General features: G+C 43.3%; 1 protein-coding gene across 1 annotated transcript in view; it reads right to left on the bottom strand.

Annotated features, from left to right (window-relative positions):
* Positions 1 to 1,345: 1,345 nt before the first annotated feature.
* The window catches only part of PARP1 (poly(ADP-ribose) polymerase 1), a 244,306-nt gene continuing 226,649 nt past the window's right edge, over positions 1,346 to 19,002 (bottom strand). Inside the window, exons 21-23 of the mRNA XM_033939243.1 lie at positions 10,527 to 10,588; positions 9,954 to 10,068; positions 1,346 to 1,769 (exon numbers count right to left, since the gene is read on the bottom strand). Coding sequence (XP_033795134.1) covers positions 1,688 to 1,769; positions 9,954 to 10,068; positions 10,527 to 10,588 — 259 coding nt within the window. The 3' untranslated portion in view covers positions 1,346 to 1,687. The remainder of the gene's footprint in view (positions 1,770 to 9,953; positions 10,069 to 10,526; positions 10,589 to 19,002) is intronic.

Genomic DNA, 19,002 nt, shown 5'->3' with positions numbered 1-19,002 from the left:
ATACTCTGGACTAGAGAATGACACAGTGGCTGATAGCTGCGGGTACGGGGACAAAGCCATCCACCGCCCCGTGGAGCGGTGAATGGCCTTGTCCCTGCAGTTAAGGGAGGGAATGCACGCGGTCACCAATCACACGCAGCCCCCTTCCTACCTACACAAATCTATCTATCTCCCTCCCTTCCTTCCCCTTACCTTCGCGGCACGTTTTGAGTAACTTCTTCACAAAGCTGTTGGAGCCTGCAAGCAGTAGTGTGCATGTGTGGGCGGAAGCTTCTCCTCTGACACAACTTCCGCATCTTTTGTGCATTGAGACATGAGTCAACATGTCCGTTTTTGAAAGCTCACGATCAGAGATCACACCCTGAGGCAGCATTATGTGAAATGCTGGCCACCATTGGTGTTCCGACCGAGCTCTCAAACAAAAGATAAGTTTTGAGTCACTTTCAGTGATGGTTTTAAGTCATTTTGCATTTAAAACTATGACCTAGCCTTAATTTCACTATTTATTCATAACACAATATAAAGCCATAGTGGTCCCCACATGAGGTTTTTATGCCGATGAGGCTCCTCGCCTGAACACCTTAGCCACTGCTGTGGCGGTGGGAGGGCTTTGTCTGAGACTCTTCCTCCCTGTGGGGTACCTTTCAGCTCATGTTGTAGTGTGTTTGCTTTCCACTATAAAAGTTGTGAAGTGTTTGTTGATACATTTCAGATTTTTCACATATTCTGAGTTTGGACACTCCTATGGAGGTATTTAAAAGGCTTCTATCATATGTCTCCCTTTCCAACTCTTCTCACAGGGTATTCATGTTTAGATCTTTTAAGCCTGTCCCCATTTTCTTTATGACAAAGGCTGCTAACCATTTTAGTAGGCACCATTTAAAGTGTTTTCATTTGGTTAAAATCTGTATCTGGATAAGAATTACCTATTCCCCCTTAAAAGCATTCCCCTCAACGACACAGAGCATGGAAGAGATAACTCAGCAGGAGCAAATTAGGGAGTCAAGACAAGAATGAGAAAATAAAAAAACCAACAAAACAAAACAACATAGATCAGCTAGAGAGGCCCAGAGGACAAAAGCGAAACCTTCCACCTTATGCCTCCAATGCAGAAGTTCTAATTAGGTAGGCCAAGTGTATCTTGGAACACTGCTGAAATGATAACTTTTGAGCTGTGGACCAAGCCTGGCCAATTGTGCTATACTGTTGAAAGACAGAACTCTGCATCTGCTGAGGAAATACAGCACTCTGGAGCCCTTAAGAGATCACTGTTAATTCTGAAACTACCAGCTACAATTTATGATAGTAAAGCAAAACAAAGTAAGAGCTGCTTCTTTCTAAGGTAGAAAGTTTTAAAAATAGTAAAAGTTTGCTTTTATTTATACTTCAAATAAAGTCATGTAACATTCAAAGTCAAAACTCTGGAAGCATATTTTCAACAAAATACAGGAGATTCCATCAGTTTTTAAGTATCACTTGCTTAAATTAACTTTGTAGTGAAGTGTTTGTATTCAAGTTTAAATAGATTGCTGTGGATCTGCAAAGTTGCTTCAAGCAAAGCTATCAGTCTTTAGCAGCTCAAATTGTAAATAAGTCAGAAATTAATGCAGACATGTCTGCATACTGTACATCAATCAACTCTATGTAGCTATAGGATAACTTGTTACTGAGGGCACTCTGGACTTCTTCACCAGAGTGATGTCTTATAGTTGAACTTCAGCTTCAGCAGGTACTTCAGATTGACCTGAGCAACATCATAGACAATGTATCTGGAAAGGAAGCAATCAAGGAAAATATACATAGTTCTCATTCCTTTTGTATCAGAGAGACTACAGAATTGGGAGGGCAAAATCAATCCCAAGCATGAGCTTACAAAGCAGGTCAGCAAGACAAGGAAAACACCAGTACTGCTAAAGCTGTACAGCAGAGCATGAAGACAGTGACCCATTGCAACAAGCCATAAGAACTGCCACAGACCAGCATCCTACCTCCAATAGTGACAAGCAGTGGAAAACTCTGAGAATCATGCCATATGCAAGCACTGCCCACCTGCCTCATGACATTTCAAGTTCCCAGCAGCTGCAATTTAAGGATTTATGGGACCCAATGTACCAATTGCTGACCATTTTCCCTACATCAAATTCCATTTTTTTAATCCAACATGCTATTTGACTGCACATTTTATGGTTCAACAGCATAAACTCAAAACCTGACCATATACTTTTGGGTCATGACTTCTAAACAAACTTAATTTCAATTACTGACTTTGATAAAACCATCCATCCCTATAATCTGATACTTTGAGAGGCTGTGATTTTGGCAATGGTATCCATTTAAAAAAGGTCTGTCTCCTTTTGAATATTAATCCTAATACTAGCAATTCATTCCATCAGTCCTGCCATAATTAAAACCTGAGAGTTGATATTCAAACAGGCTTATATGATTAGCATGCAATCATGAGAATTTTTTTTAATTTTTTTTTTTATTATTTCACAAACAGATAAATTTTGAGGGAGACATTCTAGTTCTCTAGCCAAAATGTCATCTGCAAAACTACATGAATGGCAAGAGGTTTGCCAAAATGTTATCCCAATAGTAGCAATATTCACCTGATGATATATCTGGCATCTACAATATCAGGATCAGGACATTCTCTCAAACTCCAGACAGCCTGGAAACAATCCTATTCACATTTCTTACCAAACCTCTGGAACTGCCTACCTTCTCACATCAGAGCCCTTAAAGGACTTCTTAACTTTAGAAAAGCTGTAAAGACCTACCTTTTTGCCTAGTCACTCCCTCAACCCTTCACCAGCATCAGTAAGTAATCCTATATGAAGATATATTGTAACACTGTGAATGTAAACTGTAACCTGCTCTGAGCTCTTTGGGGAGAATGGAATATAAATCTAAATAAATATATGGATATTTACATAAATTATCTACATATCTCTAAGAAGAAATTTTCTTTCCTTTAGGTCTCCAGATCAGTCCAGATGCCTGTGTTATGCACTCCTACCAGCAAATGGAGACTGAGAAACCTATAAGCACTATGGGCTTGTTTTACAATGCCACGAGGCAACAGCCCCGAAGCCCTTTAAATTTCTATGGGCTTCAGGGCCGTTACTGTGCTGCACCCGCTAATGCGGCTTTGTAAAACAGGCCCTATGTACAGTTCCTAGCCAGTTAACATTTCTGCACCAAATTCGATGACAACAGAAAAGAATGCCAGCAATTTAATATGAAAATCTTTTTCATCTGTGCCAGCTCTTATAGAAAATTGAATGAATGAATAAACAAACAAATCAATCAATCTTGTCCTTGAAACAGAATTGCAAGGACAACTACACCACGGTACAGACAACCAAATATCTTTTAAGGGTGGGTTCCGATCAATCTGAAGGGTCTAAAGGAAAGAAAACTATTTTCTCCTTCCTTAGTGGCTTCCCAGACCAGTCCAGATTCTTGAAGTCTCAAAGCAGTGTTTCCAAAGAGTGGGATCCCTGAAGGCTTGAAGCCAAAATTCTCACACCAAATGCAACATCCTGTTTGGCCTGCACAACTAGTTGATGTCTTACAAAGTAATGTAATGTAAGGAGGATCAGAGTCGCCCAACAAATATCCTATGAGGGAATGAGACTACTGTGCCCATTTGGCCGCTAGCCATCAGCTGAAATGTTCTGGCACCAGACAGCCCTTGATAACATAAGCCAAAGGATGGGGAGAGAACAAGAATAGGCCACAATACCATCTTTTATCTGAGGACAAGCAGGCAGCATATTCTCATGTGGGTGACATCATCCAAGGAGCCCCAGTACAGTCAGTCAAAGTGTACTGTCAATTTAAGTCTTTCAAAGACTGCCCATATGTTCATACCCTTGTGCCTTCCTGCCTATCAGCTCATGGAACCATCAGTTCTCAGTTTTCCACGGAGCTGAGAAGCTGTGTTTTTGGAGTTTTTTCAAGCACACAAAGCTTTACTATTTTTTGTGCCTTCCCAATCCACTTCTCTTCATATTTTTTTTTGTTTTTGGGCAAGAGGACATACAAAGTGAAGATGGATCATAGAAGTCCCAAACCTGGGGAATGCGGGGTTCTCAAGGCTCCCCTCTCTTCCTGTCACTTTTCCATGTATACAACCGGTTCTCCTTCCCACAAGTACATACCTTCTATGCAGACAATCTTTTTATCCTCTGCTTAGCCAATGACTCCTTCACAGACACATTGCAACACTCATCACAACTGATTGAAGATCTCAGTGCATAGACGTTAATAAAACTTCTTCAAGCTCAACAAACAGAAGATGAAAATACTCTGTTTCGGTGACCACAACTCACTGTTGCACTCAGAACTCATTCTACCTTTGGGTGAGAAACTAACAACAAACAAAACATCGAAACTCCTAAGAGTAATCCTCAACTCAGATCTTACCATGAAAGAGTAGATCACCTCACTTGTCAAAAAATTCTTCTTCAGACTGAGACAACTGAGGGAATTAGATCAGCCCTCAGCTCGACCAGCTTCAGGATAGTAGCCCAAGCAGTCCTCCTTCCATACCTTGACTACTGCACTCCCTATACTACAACATGCCAATGAAAACTCTTAAGAGATTACAGCTACTCCAAAACACAGCGGCTAGACTGATTTGAAAGCGGCAAGTCCAGATTTGAAAGGGCAAGCTTGCTACTAGTAAAGTACACTGGCTAATAGTCAAGAACAGAATTCAATTTAAAGTCGCATGTATGGTCCACAAGGCTATATATGGGGAAAAACTCTTCCAGACTAACATCAGCCTTTCAAGTCACACACTCCTTTTACAATTCAAGAATGATCTAACACTATAAACTACTGCTTCCCTCTCCACGCCAAGTCCGGAGAAAAGTGCTCTTCAAGTCAACCTTCGAATTCCAAGGCCCTAAAATTGGAACTACCTCCTGACCTATTTATACCAGATTCCTTCCTATCTTCAATTTAGGAAAGCAGTAAAAATGCATCTATTTACTCTATAACTCAGGACTTAATTCCACACTATATGATACATAATATACCACTACTTATCACTTATATAGCACTGAAAAGCGTATGCAGCGCTATACATTTTGACATTTATAGACGGTCCCTGCTCAGAAGAGTGTACAATATAACTTGGACAGAAGGGTTGGGGATGCAGAACCCAAGATGAGAGGAGTTAGGAGTGCCTGCTTTAAACCTTATTAATCGCATGTAAGCTGCAAAGATTCCTAGTAGACAATACAAGGTATAAGGAACAATATGATATGGTATGGTTTTATTGTTTTCATCATCCTTTTAGTTGAAGAATTTTTATTGATTTTATTTTTCAGGTCTTCGGACCCCACTAATGAGAATGGGGATTTGTACTTGTATACCGCCTTTTTTGTTGCTTTGACATTCAAAGCGGTGGACACTGGAAGATTAAGTGACTTACCCAGAATCACAAGGAGCAGCACTAAGATTTGATCTCACAACATCTGGGTGCAGAGGCAGCAGCTCTATCAGTGAGCCACACCTAAGCCTGTTTTCAAGCCAAGAACATCGAGTTGTTTTTGGATTGCTGTCTACTCGACCTCCCTGGACCATTGAGTCCTTTGATCTTGTGTCTGTGGTTTTCACCTCAATGTCCAAGCATCCAAATGGCTTCAAATGGTGCACCCAGTGTCACAAGACCATTTTGGCTATGGTTGGTGTGTCCAGTGCCTAGGTCCAAAGGTCCTATTTCTTACCAGCTTTGTTCCAAACTGCAAAAGAGATTGTTCAAGGCAGATAATTATAGTATGAAAAACTTTATGATATCTCTGCCTATATCGAAGATGCCTGCAGACTCAGACACCAACTCTCAACATCCTGCATCAACACTGACAGTGCTGCCTTCCTTGGGGCACAATCATAAGAAAGCTAAAAAGCATGAACACCTTTCTTCCTCCAAGTACGAGTATATGGCTTCTCCCCAAGCATCCACTCCATTGATTCATTTGAAGCGTAGACGTACACAGACAAGATCAATAAGCTTGTCTGCTTATTGTTTGTTTGTTTACATAGTAAGGAATCTAACTTACAGATTCCACACCCATATTAGATGCCACCATCTGTCTTTGCACGTTTGTACCTAGACAACTGGAAAAAACCACCTTACAAGCTCTACCCCCCATGGATCAATGCTGGTTAATCCTGGTCAGAGGATACAATAGAAAATCAGGCAGTGTCTATTATATTGTTTATTTAAAACCGTGGAAAGGAATCTAACTGAACAGGCTCTACACCCATGTTAGATTCTCCCACTAGTCTTTGCGTGATTGAATCCTCTTTTGGACCTATACTAACGCTCCAAGATAACAGCGATGACAAATGTAATTAACATGAATTTCCATTCTCATACGAGTTTGTGCAGCAGAGTCCATAGGAAGGTAAATCTGCTGGAAATTAAGAAACTTGAGATCACTCACATAAGGTGCAGGCAAGTGATGGAGATGAAAAATACTACTTTCCAAGTAAGATAGTTAAGATGAGCAAAACATTGGCTCAAATGGAGGTTGCATCAGACTACTAGAGGCGGAGAGGTGGGTTGATATTGAAAAGTCCTTTCTTAAACCAGGAAATAAGAGGATGCGCAGAGATTTATTGTGAACCTGAACATTTCTGAAGTGCAGACAGATGATGAGGCTCCAATGATGCTTGATGCTACGATGAAGATGATTGCCAATGTTAGGATCAGGAGAGAAAGGTGAACGGCAATGATGACTTGAAGAATAGAAGCTGAAATGGAACCAATGTGTTTGGTAACCCTCCTATGAATGCTCTGTCCAGTGCATAAAGTCATCGACACTGGAATCTATGTCCTGCACCAATAACTAAGACTGAGTGGGTATCAATGGTGCCATAGGGATATCCTGCATCGATATCCGAGACCTCAACGAGGATGTACGCCCAAGGGGATATAACCTGTATTTGAGGAGACTTCAGTAGTGAAGTGGAGTTAATCCTCGATGATGTATCTCGGAGAGGTACCACTGACATAGACACTGTATAATTGAAAAAAAAAAACAACAAAACACCTGCTACATGCAAGGCAATACCGCATACAGGTTCGATAATCATTGATGCTACGATGTAAGAAGAACCTGGAGAAAGTACCATCGCTGAATATGCTACACTTAGCATGGATTGGTAACGATGCAGATCGATGTATAAAGAGGAGGCTCTGTACTTCAACAAATAACCTGCACCGATGTTCATCTAGGTGCAGGTGTCGAAGCATGAGTGCCTGTTGGAGCGAGGGGGCCTTTTCGAGCGGGGGGAAGTGATGACGATTATCGGGGGGGGGGGGTGCTCGCAAATCGAGTCAACACTCGGTTTGCGAGTCAAAAGTTTGCTGAGTGTTTTGCTCGTCTTACAAAACACTGGCAAACTGGGTTAGTTGCAAACCGAGGTTTGACTGTATTTGTATAGATATTGTATAGCATTTTTGTTAGCTTTGGAAAGAAACTCAATAAAGATTAAAAAAGAAATGACAACCTGTATCACCCAGAAATCCATGCATCAAATGGACTTGATGCTTATTTGACAGGGCATTATCCACTGTGATGCATGTGTGTCGATGTGGTTAAAACATCAGTACTGAAAGGCATGCATCAAACAGACTTGATGCTAATATGCCACCGATGAGGGTATGGAAAAAACTATTGGACAGAAAGGCATGCATTAACCGGAATCGATGCAAATATGCCACCGATGCACGTAGATGGAAGTATCGATGTCTACTGGGTACAGGCAAGTCCCAGTCACTGGAAGTCTGACTCCAAACCTATATGTCAAAAGAAAGAAACAAAGAAGAAAAACTTTGACATTAATCAATAGTGTTTATTTTTTGGCAATCTATAGCCCCGTACAAATAAGAGTCAAAGAGGGAGAGCAGGGAGAGAGTAGAAACAAGGCTGAAAATCTATCGATGATCACCGCAGGAAGTAAGGATGGAACTGTAAAGGCTGTTGAATTTAGAATGAAGTTTGAAGAAAGTTCAAAGTTACTTTTTCTTTTTACATTTCTACTTTATTTATTTTTCAAAAGAAAAGTAAAGAGAGAAGAACTTGTAAAAGTTTATAAAAAATATAAGCGGGATGACAACTCCACAGAGAAACAAGAGATACGTTGTCCTCACTTCACGGAAAACGAAAACCCGATGACCTTGCGAGCTGGCGGGCGGGAAAGTGTTATAAGTCTGGAATATGAGGACAGACTTATAACACTAGGATTGTTCTCCCTTGAGAAAAGGAGACTGCGTGGGGATATGATCGAGACCTTCAAAATACTGAAAGGAATCGACAAAATGCAGAGAAGATTATTTACATTGTCCAATTTGACACGGACTAGAGGACATGTAATGAAGCTAAGGGGGGACAGGTTCAGGACTAATGTCAGGAAGTTCTGCTTCACTCAGAGAGTGGTTGACACCTGGAATGCCCTCCCAGAGGAGATTATGACGGAATCGACCGTCCTAGGCTTCAAGAGCAAACTAGATGCATATCTCCTTAAGAGAGGCATATAAGGATATGGTGGACTATAAATTAAGCCAGGTGTACACCTGGCAGGGCCTCCGCGTGTGCGGATCGCCGGACTTGATGGACCGAAGGTCTGATCCGGAGAAGGCAGTTCTTATGTTCTTAAAGTACTCACACATGCACGGTGTGGGCAGTCTAAAAAGCTTGCTAAAGCTTAAAGTGATACTACACTTTTCACCAGGGCTCCGTAGATGACGACACCCATTTTGTGAGAATATGTTGCCTGCTTGTCTAAGGATAAAGGCATTATACAAATCTCACTCTTTCCCTTTGTACATTCAAATAAATATTTAATTTCCATATATTTCAACTGTGATTTGATATAGGTAAGATTCACTTTAAGCAGTTTCTGAAGATAGCTTTAGATTCAGTATAAAAAAAACTGCAAAATTTGGACACTAGTAATTTGTAAAGTTTGAGAAAATAAAATAATCTACCCCTAAAATTGACACACTACTTTGATATGAGATGTATTACTCCTGGAGGAATTTCTCTCTCTTCCAGTTCCTTAGAACCCCCAGGTTTTCTTTCCCTCTTTGTTTCCTTATTCTCTTCCTATTTCCCCCCAGCCAGACTCTCAATTCTCTCTTCTTACCTCCCAGCAAGACTTAGTGGGGGGTTTTTCCATCCTCTCCCACCTTGTTTGCTCTTTCTTTGTCGCGTCCCCCTACACCAATCTAGTTGAAGAGGAAAAGGAGGACAGCAGGTGTCTAACAAGTCATATTCTTCTCCTTTACAAGCTGGTTTGAACTTAATTTTCTGTAGGGTGTCCCATGCAGTTCAAATCAGCAGCTGTTCTCTCTGTCCAAGACTGGACTGTAAGCATAAAACTAGTAATAAGAAAAACAATCATATCCCATCCTCCCCCATCTCTCCTAAAAGTTCATACAATCTGCATTATAATATTGAAATGCCAGACCAATTAGCATTATGCATCTGCTAGTAGGAATGAAAAGCTAGATGAAAATCACACTCTTTGCTCCACCCAGAGGCTGATACATCCCTGCACGACCCCTGGATGGGAGCACCTGGCAGTATTCCAGGAATTCCTCCCACTCAGGTATAAACAAGTTTCTCTCATTGACAGACAGCAGCCTCTTCTAATCATTAAGCACACAAGGTAAAGGCATTATGTGCATTTCTATGAGCAGATAAGCCATACACTTATAGGCACTTGGAGAATAGAGATACTGGCAGGACATTTCAGTTTGCTCTGTACATCACAAAAAAAAGGTTGATGCCAGATTGCAAGACAACATTGAATAAGTTCATGGCAGCAACAAGATGTGTGACAAAATGTAGGCTCTCAAGCCAAATGATGCCAGAACTGGGACCCAGCAGAGTAAAACTTCGCCAGTGTCACGCCACAGCAAAGGATACTCATTATAAAGCAGACTAGTATTGCTGATGCACGTATCAACTCCTTTTCCTAAAGGAACTTCCACACCATTGAGGGTAATGCTAGCAGCAGGGTCAGGAGCTGTTCTTCCCAAACCTAGAAGAAAGAAGGTGGCTGAATGATATACATATGGAACTAGTAATTAAAATTCATAAGCTGTCACCTGGGCAGTCTTGAATTCACAACTGTTAATTACTTATTTGCCCAATGAAATACATAACTGAAACTATTTCATTAGTATGAACAATAATCTTACTGTTTATTCTGAAAACCCAGAATCCCCACCTCTATGCCTAGATATATCCTTTGTGGTTCAGGGGTTGTCAGTTATTTGGAATTTCAAGGCAGAAAGGGACTGAAAATATTGCTGAACCAGGAAGCATTTGTAAAATCTATTTGAGGGGTTTTAATTCTTGGCATGTACATGGAAGAGTGATTTGTGGAAAGGAAATCTGCAACTAAATGTGATATTTTGATTACAACTGACAGATAATACCACAATCGGGAAAACTAAGATTTGTCAATCTGCACCCCCACTGTCCAGTTTCTCTTACCTTTCACACTATGTTTCCCCTTAGGCAATTTAGTTATTTCGGAGGCTGATTTCAGTTCATCTCTTAAAGAAAACAAGGAGAAATTGTAATAGGTGACATCAATTTACATCTTGAGGATAGCAATGACAAGGATACTCTTGATTTTATCTCTATGCTTCACTCTCTGGAGTTATCCTTGCCCCACACAACACCTACTCATGAGAAACGTCATTCTCTTGATATTATCACCTTTATGGATCTTACCCCTCACAGCTCTGTTATCAATAATGTGCGCTGGCAGAGGATCCCTTTGTCTGACCATTATCTTAGTGAATTTACCATTGCCTATTTTTATGTCTTATATACCAGAAAGGGTTCAGCACAAAAGAACTATAACCCTTAGAAAGAAAATTAGTCCAGATTTATTCTGGACTCAGACTTTAAAGTTGTTAACTTGTTCTCCTACAGAAGGCTCTGTAGATGGCAGTTGGGTTAACTGGAGTACAGTTTCCAAGAGTACATATTTAACTCTTGCTCCACTTGTTACTAAATCCATCTCTCATTCTAGGAATTCTCCTTGGTTCACACCATATCATAGAGAACTTAAGCAAACATGTAGGAAACTTTAACGAAAATGGAAGAAATCTACTTCAGACTTAGATAAACCTAACTGGAGGCTTACTGTAAGAAAATATAACTGAGCTGAGGAAAGCAAGAAAAAACTATTATGGAGGTAAAAGCAAGAAAAATCTATTATGGAGGAAAAATTGCTAATTCTAATAATCAAAGTAGTATCTTATTTAGACTCTGGCGCAAACTGACCAATTATGATCATACATCTCAGGCTTTACTACCCACAGCAGACTCTCTTGCTTCTTTTTTCGAAGATAAAATTGTTACTATTAGGAATTCTTTTTCTGCAGTGAACCTTGGTCTCTTTTTAAGGGATTCTAAGGATAATTCTCAGCTGATCGCTTCTGGTATTCATTTGACTCAGTATCTCAGTCTCAAGTCTCAAAACTTTGTGCAAAATTGATGAGATGTAAATGTATTCTTGATCCTTTTCCCTCTTATCTTTTTGCCAATATTCCTCCTCAGGCAATCAATTGTATTAAATTACGCTTTGGAAACAGGATTTTTCTCGCTTGATATGGGTATAAGTCTTATTCCCCTTCTGAAAAAATCAGATCTCGATCCAACTGTTATCTCCCACTATAGACCGATTGCTAATATACCTCTCTTAACTAAACTTATGGAATCAATTGTTGCCACCCAATTTTCAAGTTAATCTGGAGAAATTGTCTATTCTTTTGCCTTTTTAGCATGGGTTCTGCTCAAATTTCAGTACAGAAATTCTTCTGGTTTCACTTCTTTCTAAGATTTAACAGCTACAGTCTAGTAAGAAGCACGCTATCTTACTTCAGTTCGATCTCTCTGCAGCTTTTGATGTAGTTAATCACAATATTCTGTATTACCTGCTTTCAGAAATCAGCCTTGATCAAATTGTTCTAGACTAGTTTGACAAATTTCTATCTTTCCGCTCTTATTCAGTCAATATGAAAGGTTCCAATTCAAAATCGTGGAGAGCCCTCTGTGATGTCCCCCAGGGCTCTCCATTGTCTCTAATCTTATTTAATATCTACATGAGTTCATTGAAACATTATGATTTGAATACCCGAAAAACTCTACTAACATTTGCTGATGATATCTTCATATTACTTGAGGTTGATCCACAGCTCGATAATTTGATACCCAATATTAACCATTGTATTACCAAACTTCAGTCCTGGGCGATGATGGTCCAGAAGAAATTAAATGCTGCCAAGACTAAGCTTTTATGACTTGGCCCAAAGTTAGATTTGCTCCCTTCTGCTGTGATCTTAGACTGAGGAGAATCTTTGAAAATTGAGTTTTCCTCGTTAATACTAGGTATTATCGATTCTTCACTTACATTTAAGGCCCAACTGAACTCGCTTATTAAAAAGTGTTTTTTCTGTCTCTGTGCTCTGAGAAGAGTGAGAGTACTTTTTCACCAACAACACTTCTCTGTATTGGTTCAATCAATCATTCTGTCAAGGTTGGATTACTGCAATTCAGTATATTTGGGTCTTTCAAAGCTCAGTCTGCAGAGACTTCAATTAATACAGAACATTGCAGCTAAACTTATTTTCAGTAAGAGTAAATTTGATCACGTAACCCCTATGCTCAAGGAATTACATTGGCTTCCAGTGTATCTCAGAATTCAATTTAAGTGCATTTGTATTGTATTTAAGATCTTATTTGGCATTTTGATTTCTTTAGACTGGCATGTTCATAGATCTCACCTAGCCAGAAGTTCTCAAAAATTAAAATTTACATTTCCCTCTCTCAGTGGTAAAAACAGAACCTTTAAGAGATTTAGTCATTCTTTTGCTTTAAAATTAACCAAATTCTGGAATGTTTTACTGCTTACATTAAGAAGTTTAGGTTCTTTTGCTTTATTCTGGAAAGTTCTGAAAACCTTTTTGTTTGCTAAACATTTTGGAAATTAACTATTTCAATCTACTTTGCCTTGTCAATTTTATGTACAGTGGTGCCTCACACAACGAACTTAATTGGTTCCAGGAGCAAGTTTGTTATGCGAAAAGTTCGTTATGTGAAACGCGTTTTCCCATAACAATACATGTTAAAAAAAATAATTCGTTCTGTAGCATAAAATATGCCAAGATGACATAAAAAAAGATACATTTTTTGTTATTATTTTTATTTAGATACATCTAAAAACATAATTGTTTTTTAAAACAACACACATTTTTTAAATTTAAAGACAGACTAAGTAGAATCTAATTTTACAGTGAGAGAGGGCAGAGTCTCAGCGGCAAAAACTGGGACTTAACTGTTCATTTTTTTTTTTTTCTAGCATCGGGGAAGCGGCAAGAGTAGCTCCGCCCCCCCAACGCATCAGCAGTAGGCGCCGGGCCCCTGCGAGCCGACGGTCCGCCACTGCACAGGGAGCCAGGTGGAGAGAGGGCAGTTAAGCGCAGTGCCTGCGCGGAAGGATGCAGCTCGGGCGACTTCGTTGTGTGAAACGAAGTTCGCTGTAGGAAGCAAGACATGAAGTTCGTTGTGCGCAGCGTTCGCTGTGCGAGGCGTTCGTTATGCGAGGCACCACTGTATTATGTATTGCATTATTGTTAACCGAGTCGAGCTCCTCTTGGTTGATTGTTTGGTCTATAAAACTAAGTTTTAGTTTAGTTTAGAAATAAGGTTCTTACCTGCTAATTTTCTTTTAGTCCCTCTAGACCGGCACAGAATGGATGGGTTTACGTTCCTCTGCCAGCAGGTGGAGACTGAGACATTGACTTTTGGCTTTAATACAAGTGGGCTGTGCAGTCCCATCTACAATTAGTCTGATGAATAGCCAAAGCAGAAACTAACTAGGCTGAATAATAACATACCAACTCCACACTCATATGGAGAAGACAAAGGAAAATGTTCGAATCGGACTTGAACACACTTGCTAGATACCGATTAGAACAAGAACCTTCCTGCAACACCACACAGTTCGCCAACTAAACCAGTCGAACCAAGTGCCGGTGCTCTTAATATACTTCCCAACAACCAAGATAACAAAATCCCGCAGAAAAGAAAAAAAACGTAACTCTTTGTGAAAAAAACACCAAACAAAAATGACAGGGTGGGGGTCTGTGCTGGTCTGGAGGGACTAAAAGAAAGAAAATTAGCAGGTAATAACTTAATTTCTCCTTCTTTAGCATCCCTCCAGACAGACACAGAATGGATGGGACGTACCAAAGCAGTACCCATCATGGGTGGGACCTCCGAAAGGCCACCACAAGAACACACTCACTGAACACCATGTCCCGACATGCCTGAACGTCCACACGGTAGTGGCGAACAAAGGAATGGAGAGAAGACCAAACCGCAGCTTTACAGATTTCTACCAGAGGCACAAGAGAACTCTCAGCTCGAGGCCGCCTGACCCCGAGTGGAATGAGCTTTGAAAAAATCCGCAACAGATTTCTTTTGAAGAAGGTATGCCGAAGTGATTGTCTCCTTGATCCTTCCAGCACGCAATCATAGCCTTGAAAGCACCGTCCCCCTTACAAGGAACCGCTAAAGGATAAAAAGATGATCCGACTGACAGAATTCCTGTGTCCGCTGAACATAAGCACGAAAGACCCTACGGACATCTAATTTACGCAATTGTCTTTGCTCCAAAGAGCCCTCCCAACTACCCAAGACCAGGAGGACCACGGCCTGGTTGACGTGAAAAGGCAAAACCACCTTTGGAAGAAAGGAGGGAACCAGCCATAGCATGACCCGCTCCTTAAACTTGAGGAATGGCGGCTGAAGTTCATAAAACGTGTCTTGCTGAAGTAATGGCCACCAGGAAGACTGCCTTAAGAGTAAGGTCCTTCAACATACAGGAACCAAGAGGCTCAAAAGGCGGACAAACGAGCACAGAAAGAACCAGATTGAGATCCCAGGCCGGAATCTACGGACAAACCAGAGGGCGGAGCAATTTCACTGCCCACATGAAACACATCACATCCAGAGAAGAGGCCAAACGCCAACCATGGAGCAGACCGCGAAAGGAAGACAAAGCTGCAATCAGCACCCTAAGAGAGGGCCAGGCAAGGTCGTGCTCTAGGCCATCCTGCAGAAACTCCAAGATATGAGACAAAGAAGCGCAAAGGGGAACCATGTCAAGTGTGGAACTCCATGCCAGAGAATGACACGGGGACAAATTTTTCCCCGTCCCCACAGGAAGCACAGTTACTTACCGTAACAGGTGTTATCCAGGGACAGCAGGCAGATATTCTTAACACATGGGTGACGTCACCGACGGAGCCCTCGGTACGGACCTTTTTAACTAGAAGTTTCTAGTTGGCCGCACCGCGCGTGCGCGAGTGCCTTCCCGCCCGACGGAGGAGTGCGTGGTCCCCAGTTAGGATAAGCCAGCTAAGAAGCCAACCCGGGGAGGTGGGTGGGACGTAAGAATATCTGCCTGCTGTCCCTGGATAACACCTGTTACGGTAAGTAACTGTGCTTTATCCCAGGACAAGCAGGCAGCATATTCTTAACACATGGGTGACCTCCAAGCTAACAAAGAGGGAGGTGGGATGGTTGGCCATTAGGAAAATAAATTTTGTAACACAGATTGGCCGAAGTGTCCATCCCGTCTGGAGAACGCATCCAGACAGTAGTGAGTAGTGAACGTGTGAACTGAGGACCAAGTGGCCGCCTTGCAGATTTCCTCGATGGGCGTGGAACGGAGGAAAGCTACAGAAGCAGCCATAGCTCGGACTCTGTGGGCCGTGACAGCACCTTCCAGTGAGAGACCGGCCCGAGCATAGCAGAAGGCAATACAGGCAGCAAGCCAATTTGAAAGTGTCCGTTTGGAGACAGGACGACCCAAACGGTTGGGATCGAAAGATAAAAAGAGCTGAGGGGATGTTCGGTGAGCTCTGGTACGATCAAGATAGTAAGCAAGGGCACGCTTACAATCCAGTGTGTGCAACGCCTGTTCCCCAGGATGCGAGTGAGGCTTAGGGAAGAAGACGGGTAGCACAATGGACTGGTTAAGGTGAAAAGCCGAGACCACCTTGGGAAGGAATTTAGGGTGGGTACGCAGCACAACCTTGTCATGGTGAAAAACCGTGAAAGGCGGGTCGGCAACTAGTGCATGCAGTTCGCTAACCCTCCTGGCAGAGGTGATGGCAATTAGGAAAAGCACCTTCCAGGTAAGAAGTCTGAACGAAGTTGTGGCAAGAGGCTCAAACGGAGGTTTCATGAGAGCTGAGAGAACGACATTCAGGTCCCAGACGACAGGAGGAGGCTTGAGAGGCGGTTTGATATTGAAGAGCCCTCTCATAAATCTGGAAACCAGAGGATGAGCCGTGAGGGGTTTTCCGAGAATAGGCTCATGAAACGCAGTGATGGCACTGAGGTGGACTCTGATGGAGGTGGTTTTGAGGCCAGCATTGGACAGTGAGAGCAAATATTCCAAGACAGTTTCCACCGCTAAGGAGGTGGGTTCTTGATGATGCCGGAGACACCACGAGGAGAATCTGGTCCACTTCTGATGGTAACATTGGAGAGTGGCCGGTTTCCTGGAGGCGTCCAAAATGAGGCGGACCGGTTGAGATAGATTCTCCGGAGAGGTCAGCCCGAGAGAAACCAAGCTGTCAGGTGGAGTGAAGACAGATTGGGATGCAGTAGAGACTGATGCTGCTGTGTAAGCAGAGTAGGAAACACAGGAAGAGGGATGGGCTCCCTGGAGCTGAGTTGAAGCAGGAGGGAGAACCAGTGTTGACGAGGCCACCGAGGGGCGATAAGAATCATGGTGGCGTTGTCCTTGCGGAGTTTGGACAAAGTCCGCAACATCAGAGGAAGTGGAGGGAAGGCATAGAGGAACCGATCCCTCCAGTCGAGCAGGAATGCATCCGGAGCCAGACGGTGAGGAGAAAAGAGTCTGGAACAGAATTGGGGCAGCTGATGGTTGTGAGGTGCTGCAAAGAGGTCCACCTGCGGAGTGCCCCATCGAGCAAAGATGGAGAGCAGAGTCGGAGGGTCCAACGTCCACTCGTGAGGTTGAAGGATGCGGCTGAGATTGTCGGCCAGAGAGTTCTGTTCGCCCTGGATATAGACCGCCCTGAGAAAGAGATTGCGGTCCGTGGCCCAGGTCCAGATGCGCAGAGCCTCCAAACAAAGGGGGCGAGATCCGGTGCCGCCTTGCTTGTTTATGTAGTACATGGCGACTTGATTGTCTGTGCACAGGAGGAGGACTTGAGGGCAGAGAAGATGTTGGAAAGCCTTTAGGGCGTAGAACATGGCTCTGAGTTCCAGGAAGTTTATGTGATGACGACGCTCCTGTGGGGTCCAAAGTCCCTGGGTGCGTAGATCTCCCAGGTGAGCTCCCCATGCGTAGGGGGACGCATCGGTGGTGATAATCATAGAGTGAGGGGGCAGATGAAAGAGTAGACCCCTGGAAAGATTTGAGGAGTTCAACCACCATTGGAGAGATTGCTGAAGAGATGATGTCACAGAGATGGGATGAGAAAGAAGATCTGTAGTCTGTGACCATTGGTTGGCGAGAGTCCACTGAGGCGTACGAAGGTGGAGACGTGCCAGAGGAAGGACATGCACCGTCGAGGCCATGTGACCCAGGAGGACCATCATCTGTCGGGCAGGAATGGAGGGATACATGAGTACCTGACGGCAGAGATGGAGCAGGGTCTGCTTGCGATCGGAGGGGAGAAAGGCCCTCATCAGCGTGGTGTCCAGAACTGCTCCAATGAATTGAAGTTGCTGGGTGGGAAGCAGATGCGACTTGGGGTAGTTGATCTCGAACCCCAGGAGGTGGAGGAGAGAGATGGTGTGATGAGTAGCTTGTAGCACGAGTTGAGATGAAGGTGCTTTCACTAACCAATCGTCCAAGTAGGGGAACACCTGGAGGTTGTGAGACCTGAGGAAGGCCGCCACCACTATCAGGCATTTGGTGAAGACTCTGGGGGAGGAGGCGAGGCCAAACGGTAGCACTTTGTACTGATAGTGGTGGTGTAGCACCTGGAACCGCAGGTAGCGGCGAGAGTTCTGATGGATGGAGATGTGAGTGTAGGCCTCTTTGAGGTCCAGGGAACATAGCCAGTCGTGTTGAGAAAGAAGAGGGTAAAGTGTGGCAAGGGAGAGCATCCTGAACTTTTCCTTGACCAGACACTTGTTGAGGTCCCTGAGATCGAGAATGGGACGGAGGTCTCCCGTCTTTTTGGGTACGAGGAAGTAGCGGGAGTAGAATCCCTGACCCCTTTGATCTAGAGGTACTTCTTCGATGGCATTGAGAAGGAGGAGGGATTGAACCTCCCTCAGGAGGAGGGGGGTTTGAGAGGAGTGTGAAGCAGACTCTACGGGAAGGTTGTCCGGTGGAAGAGTCTGGAAGTTGAGAGAGTAGCCGTGGCGGATGATGTTGAGGACCCACTGGTCTGACGTGATGACTTCCCAACGGCTTGAGAGAATGGTGAGACGACCCCCTATAGGCTATGGAAGAGGCAGCGAGGGTGGATGACTGGCTATGCCCTGGAGAGAAGAGTCAAAAGGGCTGAGATTGTTTAGCAGGCTGAGAAGGCTTGGAGGGTTGAGTGGCCTGAGATCGAGCCTGGGCATGGTGCTGCTGTTGACGGGGTCGCCGAGATTGTTGAGGAGGCGGATTGAGTGGTCTGGCTGAGAACCTCCGCTGGTAGGATGATTGAGGCCGATAGGGTCGAGCAGGCGGAGCCTTCTTTTTCGGCTTGATCAGGGTGTCCCACCTGGTCTCATGGGCCGAGAGTTTCTGGGTGGTGGAATCCAGGGACTCTCCAAAGAGTTCATCCCCGAGACAGGGGGCGTTGGCCAAACGATCCTGGTGGTTGATGTCCAGGTCGGAGACTCTGAGCCAGGCTAATCGACGCATGGCTACGGCCATGGTAGAGGCCCGAGAGGTGAGCTCGAAGGAGTCGTA

This window comes from Geotrypetes seraphini, chromosome 3 (assembly GCF_902459505.1).
Source record: "Geotrypetes seraphini chromosome 3, aGeoSer1.1, whole genome shotgun sequence".
NCBI classification, from domain to species: Eukaryota; Metazoa; Chordata; class Amphibia; order Gymnophiona; family Dermophiidae; genus Geotrypetes; species Geotrypetes seraphini.
Note: the sequence above shows the minus strand (reverse complement) of the source record. Positions and strands in the feature narration are given on the sequence as shown.